The sequence below is a fragment of the Vicugna pacos genome, chromosome 6, assembly GCF_048564905.1.
Source record: "Vicugna pacos chromosome 6, VicPac4, whole genome shotgun sequence".
Lineage (NCBI taxonomy): Eukaryota > Metazoa > Chordata > Mammalia > Artiodactyla > Camelidae > Vicugna > Vicugna pacos.
Window position 1 is genome coordinate 11,497,507 of NC_132992.1, and position 17,531 is coordinate 11,515,037.

Genomic DNA, 17,531 nt, shown 5'->3' on the forward strand with positions numbered 1-17,531 from the left:
ATGTATATTCTATTTTTGGGAGGTGGAATGTTCTGAAAATGTCCACCAAATCTAATTTTTCTATTGTATCATTTAATTTCTCTGTTGCCTTATTTATTTTCTGTCTGTAAGATCTCTCCAGTGATGTTAATGCGGTGTTAAAGTCTCCGACAATCATTGTATGCCCATCAGTTTCCCCCTTTATCTCTGTTAGTAGTTGGTTTATGTACTTAGGTGCTCCTATATGGGTGCATATATATTAATGAGTGTATCTTTATCTTGTACTACTCCTTTAATCATTATAAAATGTCCTTCTTTATCTTTCTTTATGGCCTTTGTTTTAAAGTCTATTTTGTCTGAAATCAGTATTGCTACTCCTGCTTTCTTGGCTTTTCCATTTGCGTGGAATATTGTTTTCCATCCTCTCACTTTCAATCTATATGAGTCCTTCTCCCTTAAGTGGGTCTTTTGTATGCAGCATACTGAAGGTTCTTGCTTTATTATCCAGTCTGCCACTCTGCCTTTTGATTGGAGCATTTAGTCCATTACATTTACAGTAATTAATGATAGATGTGTGTTTACTGCTATTTTGAGCTTAGTTTTGCAGTTGATTTGGTATTTCCTCTTTGTTCCTTTTCTTTTTGTGGTTTGGTAATTTTTCTTTGTATTATCTTGGTTTTATTTTTTATTTTTTGTGACTCTATTGTAAGTTTTTGGCTTGTAGTTACCCTGTTTTGTATGTATATTAACTCATTACTGTAATTGTTTAAACAGATAGGAATATAAGCTCAAACCCATCCTACCGAGAAAAAATTTAAAAAAGAAAAAAACCCCTATATTTTCTTGCTTCCTTCTCCCACCCTCTTTTACAATTTCACTTTTATTCTGTTGTAATTCATGGTAGTTATCGTCTTCCCAATTATGGTTTTCTCCTTTCTGTAGCATCCTGCTTCCTTTTCTATTTAGAGTAGACCTTTCAGTATTTCTTTTAGCATATGTGTAGTGTTGCTAAATTCTTTAGTTTTAGCTTGTCTATGAAGTTCTTTATGTCTCCTATTTTAAAGGATAGTTAGGCCAATCCCCATTTTTTAACAGATAAGATTAGGCCAGCAAAGTGAAGCAAACTTGCCCACGTTACTCCCTATTCATCACCATCAAAATAGTTACTGTATATAGAGTATTTACTTTATACACATTAACTTTAATTCCTCAGACTACCCCTTTTCAGATAGCAAAACTGAAGTACAAAATTTAAGTAACTTGCATAGGTTTAAACCCCTCCACTACAGTTTTTCTTTTAGCTCAATTAGTAACTGGACAGAAATTTTAACCAGTATTGATTCAGTACCTTTTCTGAGCCAGGCACTGGCAGAAAGACTTGTAGTGATTAGATTTAAAAATAAAAGTGTTTTGTTTAGAAAAATTAATTATAGTTTATCATTTCACATGTATTTTAATTTTTCTTTTGACAAATGGAGAAATGAATTTCAAAATATCTTAAAAATAACATAAATATCTGTTATACATTTAGAAAAAATCCTTTTAAATTGCATATATATTATTTTTAAAATAGTAAGATATATGGTACTTAAATTTAAATTTCTGGCTTTTTTAAAAACAGTTTTGAACTCAGAGAATTGGAGAAGAAATTAAAAGCAGCTTACATGAATAAAGAAAGAGCAGCTCAAATTGCTGAAAAGGATGCCATTAAATATGAGCAAATGGTAATTACATTTTTGGTCATTGTTTTCTGTATTTGTAGCTTCATTTAGAAAACCAACTTTTTGGAAATTGTTGCATACTATAAAGAATTTACACTGTCAGATTTCTTAAAGGCTTTTATACTTTTCAGATCCTTAAGGTGCAGGAAATTATGGATATTTAGCCTTGGGTAATTTAATATTAGAGCCTTTCAGAGACACAAAGATTTAGGTTACTGCTTAGAACGAATAGCTATATTCTGTAACTCCCAGCATTCTTAATGGTTTCTAACTGATTATTCTTTGACAAACCAATACAGGTTGTTAGTATGATCAGTATATTTTAGAATGTTATTAAATTTTTTTTAAATGTGTTAAAAAATAAAACTATTGTATAACTTTAGGAAACTTTTTCTGCTTTATAAACAGCAATCTTCTCATATTTTCTTCTATTTTCATCCTCTTTTCTTCCTCCTGTCCTACTGCCTAGTTCAGGGTAATAGTCACTCTTGGGCAAAGGCGTTTCAGATTCTCAGCGGTAGTGTTACTCAGTATAATATAAAGTAGGATTTATTTACATTTACAAGCAGAGTGCACATCATTACTCGAACTCTCATTGTCACTCAGAAAGGCTAGACAGAGATGAAAAGGTCTGATTGCAACATTACACAGTCCTTTCAGTTCCCTTCTCTCAATTCTCTGTTATTTTGCAGAGCATTTTGAGAGTAGTGTTCCCTCTTTCCTGTATCCCTTTCAAAGATGATATACGGCTATTAAAGAGAAAGGTAGTGGCAAATGTTCTGGCTTTTAAAGGTGGCCAGAATATATTATAGGTTAAAAAGACAAAAAGCAAGTTGTAAGGAAAAAAAAACAAGTTGGAGAATAATACATATCACAGACTACTTTGTTTTTAAAAACCTGTACATATATGTATGTGCATATCAGTGTATGTATATACATGTTGTGTATGTCTACACACACCTGTTCACACGTACAGTTAGAGGGGTGATACCAAAACATGTAATCAGTGTCGTGTTATGTAGGGATCAAATAAGAATAGGTGCTGGCCACAGTGATACATGTGCGGCATGTGTGTTAGCACAGGAAAAATCTGGAGGGCTCTACAGCATGCTGTTAACAGTGACAGCCTTTCGTGTGGCAGATGGTAGGAGATGGTAAGGAGATTTCACTTCAGAAGCCATATAGTTCTACTCTATCCTTTCAAAAACTAAGTATACTATAAACAGTGTACTATTTGACCAGTAGTTTGCAGTTTTAATTATTCTGGTAATTGAGGGCTTTTAAGGCAACTGTAGACATTTTAATCCAAATCTTGAAAGAATTGCTGTTACATTCTAAATAAAGTTGACCCACAAAAATTAAAGTCAAATACTCGTAGCACTTGACTAGGTGTCAGGATATTTAGGTGCTAGTTTTGGTTCTCTCTCTCTCAGCCTTAGTTTTCTTATCTGTGAAATGAGAACACTATTTCCACCAAGTGTGGCAACCTGTAGATACATGTTTTCGTTATTTCGTATTTTTCCTAAAGAGTCTAGTACCACAAGTGGTAAGAAAATGGAAGGAAAGAAAGAATTTTGGTCAAGTCATATTAACAATGTGTATGTTAAAGGCATCAATTAGGTCAGGAGTGGCATTTAGCATTAATATTTTATCTGTTTCTTTTATATTTGATGCTGCTAACCATTCTAGAATTTGGGATGTGATCATAATGGTAAAGGGTAAATTTTTAAAATAGCCCCAATAAATTTACTTAAAAACCATTGTCAAATGATTTCAAAATGCTCAAAACAAGTAAGGAGTTTAACCCTTTCAGGAAGCAAGATTATGTCTAATTAAGAAGGAACTGTCTTGAATGAGTGAATTAAAACCTGAGAAAACAGGCACAGTAACATATGTGACCCTTTTAAGTTAGTGATTACAAAGGGCCTTTAATAAATGAGTAAGGGGGGTACTTCAAAGGCTAGTGTTGGGAAAGAAACTTTAGGCTGGGAGAAACTTAAGAGCTGCTCAGAGCTATTTAATAGCAGATCTGTATGAGGAAGATAGTAGCTGATATCCAGTGGAGCTAAAATCTGAAAATTGCCCACATCAACTTTTAAACAGAAGGAAAAGATGACTGTTTTGGCAGTTAGCATGGTTAAGTTATTAATAAAGTACTTTACTTTACTTACTGTTTTTCACATGTGGAGTTACTCTCCATATCATGTATTGCCCTGAGAGAGCTACTTGAGTGGAAAAGCCTCCTTAGGGTTTGACTCATAATTTAAACCCTTCAGGTGACAGTGACTTACCTTTGCTTTTTACCTACACAGATGAAAATATTTTATGTAGCAGGCTTTATAATATTCAGTTCCATCTGTTAAAAATATTGTATCATACTGTGCTCCGATTTGAAAATGGAAAGATTAATTTTGTTTTAATAATAGAAACGTGATGCTGAAATAGCCAAAACTATGATGGAAGAACATGAGAGGTTAATAAAGGAAGAGAATGCTGCAGAGGACAAACGAAACAAAGTAAAAGCACAGTATAATCTTGACTTAGAGAAACAACTTGAAGAACAAGAAAAGAAAAAGCAGGAAGCTTATGAGCAGTTGCTGAAAGAGAAACTCATGATTGATGAAATTGTTAGGAAAATCTACGAAGAAGATCAATTGTAAGTTTATCCCGACTTTCTTACATGCCTAAATGTTTATATTAGCTTTATCTCAGGCTTGTTGTGAGGAGTAAATCACCTAGTCAGTGCCTAATACCTAGTTAAGTCCTCAGGAAATGTTATCACATAAACTGAGACCAACTCTTATTTATCTTTGTTAGCATGATAATTGATAATTAATAAATACTTATTGACAGTGACTAAACCTTTGTTTTTCTTAAATATGCCCATATCATATGTCAGAGGACTTGTTTTATGTCGTTTCCTTGGTAGACAGCTAAAGTGTAGAATGGTAGAAGGCTTATATAAATGGGTTGTGGTCTTTCTGAAATAAAACTTCAGTATAGGTTAGAGAAGAAACATTGTAGTAATTTACTCAGAAAATTCTTACGTGTCTGTATTTAGTGGCACATAGTAGACACTCAGAATGTTCGCTGCATGCATGAATGAACAAACTGTAAATTTTCTCCACATTATTATCAACTGAAAGAAAAGGCACATTTTTTGGATATTTTATTATCTCTGTTACTATAAAAATGCACTCACTGTTACTTATTAGGGAAAGACAACATAAGTTAGAAAAAATGAATACAACTCGAAGATATATAGAAGAGTTTAAGAAAGAGCAGGCCCTCTGGAGAAAAAAGAAACGTGAGGAGATGGAAGAAGAAAACAGAAAAATCATAGAGTTTGCCAAGATGCAGGAACAAAGAGAAGAAGATCGGATGGCAAAAGTTCAAGAAAATGAAGAAAAAAGGCAACAGCTTCAGAATATGGTAGTAAAATAACCATTTTTTTAAACATTGGAGAAATTCTGTAATATTTGTTATAGAATGTGATTCCTATACATGTTTGTGTGTTTTTTAATTTAATAGCTGACTCAGAGATTGGAAGAAACTCTGCGGCAACGTGAAGATTTAGAACAAGTGCGACAGGAATTGTACCAGGAAGAACAAGCTGAAATACATAAAAAGAAACTAGAAGTAAGTTCTGGAAATTGAAAGAATGATTTAAAAAGATGAGTATTATTCTGAGATGAAGTAGTAGAAAGATATTAGATTTAAACCCAACTGTGTTGATAATTACATTATATGTAAGTAGTATGAACACAACAATCAAATTTTCCGGCTGGATAAAAAAGCTAGATCCAGGCAGCAGTTCACACACTGCATCAAAAGCATGATGCAACTGTGTTGTCTACGAGAAACATAATTGTAATATGAAGACACATGTAGTTTAAAAGCAAGAGTATAAAGATAAACCATACAGACACTCATCAAAAAGGAAGTTAGAGTAGAAATCATGATCATAACAGGCTAAATTCATCTAGACGCTGTTAATAGCCCTAAAGGTGTATGAACCTAAATAAGACTTCAAAATACAGGAAGCAAAACTGATAAAACTTGAAGGAGAAATAAACAAATCCATATTTATAATTGAAGACTTCAGTACTCCTTGTTAATACATAGACTGAGTAGTCAGAAAACCACGGGATGTGGTATTAAACAGTAGTATCAACAAAGCTGACTTCAAGTCAAGACGATTTGTCAGTTTTTTAATTGGATGTTTTTTGTTCAATTATTGTACAATTTTGATAGTTCTTAATGTAGTCTAGATAACAGCCCTATGTCAGGTGTGTGATTTACAAATATTTTCTCCTAGTCTGTAGCTTGTCTTTGCATTCTCTTTACAAGGTCTTTCTCCAAGCAAATGTTTTCAAATTTCTATTAAGTCCAGTTTATCAATTTCTGTTTTTATAGACTGTACTTTCAGTATCAACTCTAGGAAGCCTTTGCTTAGATCCTGAAGAACTTCACCTTTTTTTTTTCTCCCCTAAATGGTTTTATTTTCTGTTAATTTTTTGTTTATATGGTATGAGACTTAGGTAAAGCTTCCATGTTTTCTTGTGTGTGTCCAGTTGCTCCACACCATTTGTTGGAAGGTTATCTCTCTTTCACTGAATGGCTTTTTGCACCTTTGTTTAAAAAACACAGTTGAGCATATTTGTACGGGCCTATTCCTGGGATCTCTGTTTTATCTGTTTATCTATGTGACTGTGTCTCTCCACCAATACCACAGTTTTGATTACTGTAGCTATATATAGTCTTGAAAATTGTTTTAGTTACTCTACTTCCTTTGCCTTTCTGTATAAAGTTAGAATCATCGTATCTCTGTCTACAAATAGTCTTCTAAGGATTTGACAGGAATTAGATTAAATCTGACTATCAATTTGGAGACAGTTGACATGTTCACTATATTGAGTCTTCTAGTCCATGAACATGGTTTGATTATCCATTTACAGTTGACCTTTGAACAACACAGGTTTGAACTGAGTGGGTCCACTTACATTCAAATATTTTTCAGTAGTAACTACTACAGTACTACTACACGGTTCGTGGCTTGTTCAATCTGCTCATGTGGAGGAATGGGTTATCGAGGGCCGACTGTATACTGTTTGCAGATTAACCCCTATGTTGTTCAAGGGTCAGCTCTATTTAGATGATCTTTGAATTTTTTCATGTGTTTACAGTTTTCAGCATACAAATTCTGTACGTGTTTGTTAGATTTGCATGTGTTTCAGTTTTTTGAGTGATTGTAAATTGAATTTAAGTTTTAATTTCAGTGTCCACATACTTGTTGCTAATGAATTGAGTTTTTAATACTTACCTTGTACCTCATGACCTTGTTGAATTCACTTAGTAGCTGTAGGTGTTGGTTTGTTTTTCCATACATAGTCATGTCTTCTGCAAATAGGGACTGTTTTACTTCTTGCTTTCTTATGTGTACACCTTTTATTTACTTTTTTTGTTTATTGGACTGGGTAAAACTCCCAGCACTGGCTAGCACTGTGTTGAATAAGAGTGATGAGAGTAGACATCAACTTTCTTTGTTATGTATCAGGGAAAAGTGTTCTGTTAATTGTTGATTTTTTGGTAGATATTCTTTATTAAGTTGAAGACGTTCTCTTTGCTGTTTTCTGAAGATTTTTATCATGAAAGGCTGTTGAATATATCCTCATATGCTTTTCCTACATCTATTCCTACATCTATTCATCATATGCTTTTTCTTCTTTAGCCTAGTGGATCCCATTGATTGATTTTGGTGGGTACTGAACCACCTGCATCACTGGAATAAACCCCACTTGGTCATGGTGTATGTGTCTTTTAATATGTGGCTGGATTTTATTTTTCTAATATTGTGTTAAGGATTTTTGCATCCATATTCATAAGGAATATGGGTTTTTAGTTTTTGCTTGTTTATACTGGTGTCAGGGTAATATTTTCTTCATAAAATGAATAGGGAAGTACTTCTTCCTCTCCTGTTTTATGGAAGAGATTGTTTAGAATTGGTGTTAATTCTTTAAATATTTGATAGAATTTTCCAGTGAAGCCATCTTGGTTTGGAGCTTTATTTTTTTTGAGAGTTTTAAAATATTAATTTAATATTTTTAATAGTTACTTAATAGAGCTATTCAAATTATCTTATTTCATATTTGGTGAGTTTTGGTGGCTTGAGTTTCTCAAGGAAGGGATCTTTTTTGTCTAAGCTGTCAAACTTAGGTGTGTGTAGAATTGTTTGTACTATACCTTTAATTCTTTTAAGGTCTGCAGAGTCTCTAGTGCTATCCCATGTTTCATTCCTGATAATGGTAGTTTGTTTATTTGGTCACTCTTGCATTAGGTTTTTTGTTATAATTTTTTTTTTATTTCAGCTTTCTTGAGGTATAATTGACATATAAAGTGGTAAGATATTTAAAGTGTACATAATGGTGATTTGATAAATGTTTGCATTGTGAAAAGATTACCCCATCTAGTCAACACATCTGTCACCTCATATATTTATCTTTTTTTGTGAGAATATTTAAATTCTACTCTGCAAATTTCAGAGTGTTATCAACTGTAGTTACCATGTTTTACATAAATCTTCAGACCTTATTCATCTTAGAGCTGTAAATTTGTACTGTTTTACCAACCTCTTCCTATTTCTCCCATCTCCCAAGCCTCTGGCAACCACTTTTCAACTGTTTCAATGAATTTGACATGTTTTTTTCCATTTTGGATTCCACACCTAAGTGTTAGCATGTAATATTTGTCTTTTTGTCCAGCTCATTTCACTTAGCATGATACCCTCAAGTTCCATTTCATGTTGTCACAGACGGTAGGATTTCCTTTTTTATGGCTGAATATTCCACATTTGCTTTAACCATTTCATCTGTTGATGGACAATTAGGTTGTTTCCATATTTTAGCTATTGTAAATAGTGCTGCAATGAACATGGGAGTGCCGATATCTCATTAAGATCTATTTTCATTTCTTTTGGATACATACCCAGAAGTGGGATTGCTGGATCATATGGTAGTTCTATCTTTTAAGTTTTTGAGGAACATCCATACTGTTTTCCATAGTGGCTGCACCAATTTACATGCCCACCAGCAGTGACAGGGATTCCCTTTTACCACATCCTCACAACTCAACACTTACTATCTCTTGTTTTTTTGATGATAGCTATTCTGGTATCTCATAGTTGTTTTGATTTGCATTTCCTTCATATTTAGTGATGTTGAGCACCCTTCATGGACCTGTTGGCCATCTGTGTATCTTCGCTGGAAAAAAAGTCTGTTAGATTTTTTAATTAGAGTTTTTGGTTCTTTTCTATTGAGTTTTATGACTTCTTTATATATTTTGGACATTAACCCCTCATTAACATTAACTTAGAGGTAGTATTCGCAAATGTTTTCTTGCATTCCATACGTTTCCTTTGCTCTGATGAAACTTTCCAGTTTGATGTAATCTCACCTGTTTATTTTTGCTTTTGGTGTCAAATTGAAAAAAATTATTGCCAAGACTGAAGTAGAGGAGCTTACCGTTTTCTTCTTGGAGTATTACGGTTTCAGTTTCACGGATTTTTTAAAAAAAGAGCCAGCCTTTTGTTTCATTGATACTGTCCATTGGTTTTCTGTTTTCAGTTCCATTGGTTTCTGCTCTTTCTTTCTGATTCCTTTTTATGAGTTCTTAAGGTATAGGAAGCATAGATTGTTGATTTGGGACATTTCCTACATGCATGCACTTATTGCTATAAATGCATTTTACTAAATGTATGCACTTGGCAGTATAAATTTCCCTCAAAACTCTTTTAGTTGTGTCTCACAAGTTTTGATGTCTTGTTTTACATTTTTATTAACGCCAATGTATCTATTTTCTTGAGACTTTCTCTTTTGTTATTTAGTCCCCAAATGTCTAGGAATCATCCTGTTTTTAAAAAATTATTCATTTCTAGTTTGATTCCATTGTGATCAGAGAACACACTCAATATGATTCCATTTCCTTTAAATTTGTTTTGTGAGCCCTTAAAAAGAATATGTATCCTGCCATTTTGGGTGAAATGGTCTATAAACATCAATTAGATCCTATTGGTTGTTGGTGGTGGTGAGTTATTTATCCTTGCTGATTTTCTGTCTAGTTGCTCTGTCAGTTGTTGAAAGAGGATTATTGATGTCTAACTGTGGATTGTGTATTTCTCCAACAAATTTTTTAAATCGAGGTAAAATTCATGTAACAAAATTTACTACTTGAACTATTTAAAAAAAAAAAAAAAGCCTTTGGTACATTCCCAGTGTTGTGCAGCCATCATCTCTGTCTAGTTCCAAAGCATCTTCTTTACCCCAAAAGGATACCTTGCATTGAGCAGTCACTCCCCATTCTGTACTCTTCCAGCCCTGGGCAACTACTAGTCTGCGTTCTGTCTTTATGAATTTGGCTGTTCTGGATGTATCATATAAATGGGATCTTACAATATGTGGTCTTTTGTGTTGGGATTTTTTCCCCTTAGAATAGTATTTTGGAGAGTCATCCATTTTTGTAGCATGTATCCCGTATCAGTAATTCATTCCTTTTTTGGCTGAATAATACTGGATATATGACATTTTGTTTATACATTCAATACTTGATGAATATTTGGTTTGCTTCCACCTTTTTTTTTTTTGGACTGTTGTGAATGTTGCTGCTATTATGTACATTTGTATACAAGTTTTTGTTTGAATATCTTTTTCAAATTCTTTAGGGTATATACCTAGGAGTGGTGTTGCTGGGTCACATGGTACTTCTGTGTTTAACTTTTTGAGGAACTCCCAACTGTTTTCCACAAAGGCTGCACCATTTTACATTCCTAAAACCAACACAGGAGGATTCCAGCTTCTCCACATCCTTGCCAACACTTGTTATATTCTGCCATGTTACTACAGAAAAATGAACTCAGAATTAGTAAGACATAAAAAAGGCTGAAGCCACAGAATTTCTAGAAGAAAACATAGAAGGTTGTTATGAACTTGCAAGTGGCAAAGACTTTTTCTAGAAGGATAAAAAAGGCATGAGTCTTAAAAGAAAAAGTTTATAAATTGGGCTTCATCAAAATTAAATTCCTAGCATTTTTAGGAAAATGAAAATGCAAGTCAAAGCCTGGGAGAAAATTTTCCCTATACATGTATCTTACAGATTACTTCTATCCAGAATATGTAAAGAACACTTGTAACTTGATAATAGAATATAAAGAACCCAGGTTTTTTTTTAAATGAGCAAAAAGTTTGAACACTTAATAAAGCAAGCTGTATGACTAGCCAGATACACAATAAATTGCAGCTATTGGTATTATTTTTAATATTTTCAGCTATATAAAAATAAAACATTATTTTAGATACACCGTTTCATCAATGAGGAGAAAACAGATACCATGTATAGTATCAAAACTTATTTTATCTAAATCCTTGCTGATTAACTGCGTGTAAGAATGTAAAATGTGTATAGTTCTTTTTAAAAACATTTCAAGGTAATCTGCTTATATATACCTAATGTCAACCCCAAAAGCATTAAGAGTAAAATGAGTGAAGGTATAACAGACATATGAACAAATGGGAAGCAGGTAGGCAGGGTTATTGCTGGATAAGTGGAACATCAAATGAATCCAGGATATCACAGATAAAAGGTATAATCACTAAGGGAGGTTTAGCAAAATGAACATTTAATCTTCCATGTAACATTGCATTGATGTATATAACTTTAAAAGCTGTTAGATCGCCAGAGAAAATTTACTGGACTAAAACAAGGGGAAAAGGGTATTTAAACGTTACTAGAAATTAAGAACAAATATTTTAACTAACTGAAAATCTAAAAACATTCAGTTTCCTGTTGAAGAGCATATTTGCAGACAATTTAGAGGTGAGATTATGACATCAAAATCTATCAGGCAGTTAATTATTAAATGAGAACTAACGGAAAAATTATCTAGGCAGTCAACTCATTACTGAGAAAAACAATATAAATTCAAGTATGAGGTAAGAATATGGAAGGAAATAAGGATACAAGTAGAAGTAAACTAAATCAGGAGAACACATTAGCATTTATTAACCTAGTTGCTTAATACTAGGGGGAAAGATTTTACTCTGGAAGAACACAATAAAAAAGAAAAAAAATGCTTTTAATGGAGGTACTGGGGATTAAACCCAGGACCTCCTGCATGCTAAGCATGTGCTCTACAAGTGAGCCAGTAAAAACAAAATTTGAAGGAATAAAGGGTCTAAAAGAAGATTAGAAAAATAGTGAAAGGTTATTCACTTGTATACTAATGAAATGAAAACCTCAATGGCACAGGTGTCTGAGTTAAAAATACACTGATTTCAAAAGATGTAGAAAAACTAGACAAAATAAGATTATTAAGGATATCTCCACTATCAGAAGACTCTTGTGCCCTGCCCACGGCCTTCTAGCCTCACCTCTGATTTCAGGGACAGCTGTGGGGAACCTTTGTGACAGCTTAGACTCACTCTTTGCTGCCAGCTTCCTAAGGTGTGGAGGTGTGGATTGGGGAGGGAAGTAACACCCCTGGGGCATTCCTCAACCAGTAGTGGACAGAAATTGAGAGAGATGCTTCTCCGCCTGTTGGCCTTTAAGACAGTCCTGAAAGGTGTTCATGCATTCCTCACAAGGTCCATTGTCTTCGGTGATGCCCCCTTGTGTTGGCTTTTTGCCCTTCCCTGTTTTATCCTGCTTGTCCCTCACTGCTGCTTCCCCACATTCCCTCCCCGGTGATATATCCAAATACACGTCCTTATGTGAGGCTCTTGCTTTCAGAGGAAAACCCAGACTAAGACACCTCTAAAAAGTTTCTGGGCTCAGAGTACTTTTACAGAAAATTACTTGAAATCCTCAGTGAACAGCTATTCTGCAAACCACGCAATGGGTTTTAGAACATAGAAAAGGATGAACAGTTTTCTAGTTTGTATTATATAACTAAATGATACTGATGCGGACACATCAAAGGGTACACGAACACTTCTAGTTGAAAAAAACAACGAATGGTGTTTTGCTTAGCCAGACTCTTTCCTGTTTTAGCCAGATGTCTTCACCATTGGATTAAACTAAAATTTGTATGGGAAGTGGATGCCAGGAAATGTCAACAGTTCATTTGGTTCAACATGTACTAAATTTCTGTGTGCAAAGTATTTTGATACGTTCTGGAGAGGAATTCAAAGCAAACTGAGATCAGTATCTCTTGCTTTCAGTGAGCCTTTGATTTCTATACAAATGTGGCAAATAAACACAAGCTATATATTATAAAAACACTATCTGCCCAGCACCCCAGAGGAAAATACGATATGCCCTCTAAATTCTTAGTGTGGAGCTGAGGCATGTACATGTGGAATAAAATTAAATGATGGGAGAATTAAATGGTATGAGAGTTCCAAAAGAGATACATCTGAGCTGGAATGATTAGAGGAGACTTTTGGAGGAGGTAGGATTTGAAAAGGAAATTAGATAGGGATAAATGAAGAAGAGGTTGAATACATAATATAATGAACAAAGTTGCTATAACTGATACTGCAGATTGGCTCACTTAAAACCCACTCCTACCCTGTTTTAAATTCATTTGTCTTACTTTATTATAAAGACTATTAAGTTAAAACTACATTTCTCATCTTTTAGTTAGAATTCTTCATATGACATAGTTTATCTCCAACAGTCATCACCTCCAAGGTGTAAGGCTAGAAATAAGCAAAATGGGAAAGCAGTCATCTCATCACGGGGGTTACCAAAATGGGATTTGAGCAGTGGGATGGCAGCTTGGTTCTCTGGCCTTCCTGGAAGTTGTGTATGTCACCTGATGGCCTGTAGTAAATCCCTTACAGTTTGTGTTATCTGTAAGTATCTTTGCCACACAGGTGTTGTTAAGGCAATATTTTGAATGCCTTGAAAACACTGGCCTATCTATCTGGAACTTGTATTAGAATTGAGTAAGGTTGGTTAGTTTAGTTTATGATTTAAAATTTCATCAATCCTAATTGGATAGATGATAAAGCAAAAATGAGTGATTGCTGTAAAATTCTTTATATTTTAGTTATGTTTGAAATCTTTATAATAAAATATTGGGAAAATTAAGCCTCGTAGGAAGGACTTTAACTGCTTCAAGTAAGTTTGAATTTCCCTGAAATACTTCTGATTGTCTTTGCTAGGTAATTGTTCTGAAAAATATTTACCAGTGATTTGAACGTTTCAGGCAAGATTCTAGAATGATTCATGGTTGGTACAAAGTATACAGACCACAGATTTAATAACATCAGATGTGCAAAAAAATTTTTTATATCAGCTGCTTTCAATATTAATGTATTAATTCTGAGTACAGAAACAAGAGTAAATATATACCAATTAAAATTTAAAGTAAGTAATAAATAGGCAAGCCAAAGGTAACATTTTATCTACCTACTAGTTTTTAAAGGATGGGGCAAAGTACTATCTTGAAAAGGCTTAATTTTTCAGTTTATACCATAAGCTTCATCAAACTATATCTTACCCTGTCTTTATAAATCAGCTGTAAAGAAATAGTTACTGAATTAACTTCTATATGTATTATTTAGGAAGAAGCAGAAGAGAAATTGAGAAAACAGAAGGCGTTGAAGCAAAATTTTATGGAACAAATGGCCTTGAAGGAACTAGTCCTGCAGGCTGCAAAAGAGGAAGAGGAAGTCTTTAGAAGAGCTATGCTAGCGAAATTCGCTGAGGATGATCGAATAGAGTTACTGAATGCTCAAAAGCAGAGAATGAAGCAACTTGAACACAGGAGAGCTGTGGAAAAACTTATTGAAGAGCGTCGCAACCAGTTCCTTGCAGACAAAGTAAGGAAGAGTTTTTTTGGTTTTGTTTTGGTAATTATCATTGAAAAGCAATCAACTCATTTATTTATCCACTAAACATTTAACTGAGAACTGTTTATGTGCCAGATGATGTTAGATATCTGTTTACCGATCATATATTTTTTCTGACCAGTTGTTAATGCATCTGGAAAATATTTATTGATGCCTTCTTTGTGCTAGACATTTGTTGGCTTTAAGAACATAAAGATAAATATCACTAAGTTCTTGTCATCTTTGAGCTTATGGTCTTGGTTAAGAAAAGTACATAAAAACAGTGATAATAAAGATGGGTCAAGTGCCTGTGAGGATAATGATACAGATATGGACATCTTGGTGTGGCAGAAAGAAGACCGATTACGAATGCCCTGGCTGTTATTTTAAAGGTGGACTTTATCCAAGGGACCCACTGAAGAATTCAGAAAGGAATTCAGAAAGGAACTGCATTTGGACAGATGACTTGAGTAGCAGTGTAGAGGACAGATGCTGGGGGTGAGACTGGAGACAGGAAGCTCAGTACGGAAGTGATGACAGTGACGCCATGATGGGCGGTGAAAGCCCATGTGAATGGGGACGGGGTCTGTCTGAGATGTTAAGAAGGTAGAATTGATGGGGCTTGGTGACCAATTAGGTCTGGAGAGGGGAGAGAAGCATTAAATCTCCTACTAATAATGCTATTACCTACTTCCGTTTCAGTGAGTGGTGATGTCAGAGGGTGTGTACAAAGAAAAACAGATTTTTGAAGGGGTATATAATTTCATTTTGTCCACACTGATTTTGAGGCTCAAGGGCAGATTTCTTAGTTGGACGTGTGGATTTAAGAGCTGGTGAGGAAACTAGGTTTGTGACTTTGGACACATTGATTTGTCTATGTTTCATCTATAAAACTGAAATAATACTTTTATAATCTGCTTCACCAGATTGTTATGGTTTAAGAACCAAATGAGGTAATATGGAAAGGAAGTGTTTCGAAAAGATAAGTCTAAATATGAAAAGTACAGATGAGGCATATGGTTAATCTTTTAAAGTAATAGGAGTGGTAGTAAACAATAACATTTATTGAGCATTTTCATATGTCATTCACTATTCTGTACTCATTGCAAGCAAAATAATCAGTTTTAGCTTTCAACCCTGTGAGTAAGGTACTATTACTACCCCTATTTAAGGATGTGGAAACTGAGGCAGAGAGATTATTTATATAGTGCAAGGTTTCACAGCAAGTAAGCGGCAGAGCTAGGATTAATAAATTAATATTATCATGTTGATCTTTAACTGCATGGGTAGACAAAAAGAAATTCCAAGATGTTATAATCAACAGATGCTGATCTACTCGGCATTCTGTGGCTTCTAATCTAGCAGAAGAAAATAAGGCATAAATATCTTTTGGGCAAAAGACTCAATTATATGTACCACTATACTAAGAATATATTTTTGAAGGTATAGTGTAAACATTTACAGAATTTGGTAATGTACCGATTACTAATTGTGCAATTCATTTTGGCAGAACTATGTGAGTACACCTGGAAAAACACAAAAGATGAGTAAAAGAAGACAGAGGATGGCTATTTTAAGTTGGTAGCGTATGGAAATACCACATGGAGAAACCTGAATGATAGGCAGAGGAGTTTGGACGTGGATATGATACAGTATAGGCTGGTTATCATAATATGGTCTTTAACAAGACTAGAAAGTAGTAATTTAAGAGTGAAGTGATGAGGATCTGGAATAGGTTAACAGAGCAATGGAAGGAGAGAGAGAAAGGGAAGAGTTTAAATGGTTTTAAAGGAAGAAGAGATGAGACTTGCATGCTTTTTGGACCCTATTGGGTAGAGGAGAGAAAGGAGTCCAAGAACTCTCAAGGTTTCAAATATGAGAAGCTCAAGGAATACAAGTGCTATTATGTTCTGAGTTGGAGCCAAAAGATATAATGACTTCAGTTTTAGTCATACTGAGTTTGAAACAGAAATGCAAGTTGAAAAATCCTGAAGGCTCGGGCAACAGAAGAAAACATAGATCAAGTTTTCTTAGAAATGTATCTCTCTCATTAAGTAGCACAGAGTTTCAAACTAAGATGATTCCTGTAAAGAATATTTTATAATGAGAAACAGAGGGCCAGTGACTGAGTCTTGGAGAACATTCTAATTTTGGAGCTGACAGTAGGAGAAAAAAAACAAGACCAAGAAATGGTCAGAAAAAGGAGGCTCTGGATGTCGCAGAAACCCACAAGAGATCAGGTCTGTCTTTTGGCTTCTCCATGAAGTGTTGGGATACTTGGGGTTCAGTTTTTGGTTCTCCTTTGTGCTTAACTCGCACTGTAGTTCTGTTGCTAGATTGCCTGATGCCTAAAGGACATGGTTGGAAATCTTGTGGGTGCCTTAGAATTTAGGTTTCTAAAAGTGAACATAGCTGACAAACCTTTCCTAATTTCTGTAGCCAAGTCTTGGTTAAAGACAGGTTTGGGTGACTGAGTGAATATGCTATCACCTTGAAACCATTCCTGGATTTTTCCTCTTTCTTACCTAATAATTTTTAGTCAGCCACCAAAGTCTATTCATTCCACCTCAGCAATAACTCTTAAATCCAGTTTCTCACCTTCATAGTTTAGTTCAGACATTCAGTGCCATTCTGTGGGCCACTGAAATTGTCTTCTAATTGGTCTTGTTACTCTAGTCCACCTGCTACCGGTTAACCATGGCCTTAAAAATCTCATTAAGTTCTCCTCCTGCTTTAAACCTAAGTGGATTCCTACTGGGTAAAATCTCAAATCCTTAGCTTTGATAGAAACCAGTTATGAAATACTCTAACCTTTAAAGGAGATAATTACCTGCAAAGCACCTAGCATTTTGCCTGGCAAGTGGTACATACTTGTTTTTTGAATCAGTGAGGGTGATCAGCATTGTCAGAGCAGAGTAACTGAGGAAACTGAAAATTTTGAAGGCTTTTGAAATTGACCAGAAGGCTTTAAATACTGCTTGCCTAGAAAGAGTTAGAGTCAGTG

General features: G+C 34.5%; 1 protein-coding gene across 4 annotated transcripts in view; it reads left to right on the plus strand.

Moving 5' to 3' along the window:
- MNS1 (meiosis specific nuclear structural 1) overlaps positions 1-17,531 on the plus strand; it is an 86,440-nt gene that overhangs the window by 65,012 nt on the left and 3,897 nt on the right. For all 4 annotated transcript variants that reach the window (XM_072962377.1, XM_072962376.1, XM_072962378.1 and 1 more), the window contains 5 exons: positions 1,601-1,703; positions 4,127-4,356; positions 4,916-5,132; positions 5,232-5,339; positions 14,261-14,518. In XM_072962377.1, the coding sequence (XP_072818478.1) occupies positions 1,601-1,703; positions 4,127-4,356; positions 4,916-5,132; positions 5,232-5,339; positions 14,261-14,518 (916 nt within the window). The remainder of the gene's footprint in view (positions 1-1,600; positions 1,704-4,126; positions 4,357-4,915; positions 5,133-5,231; positions 5,340-14,260; positions 14,519-17,531) is intronic.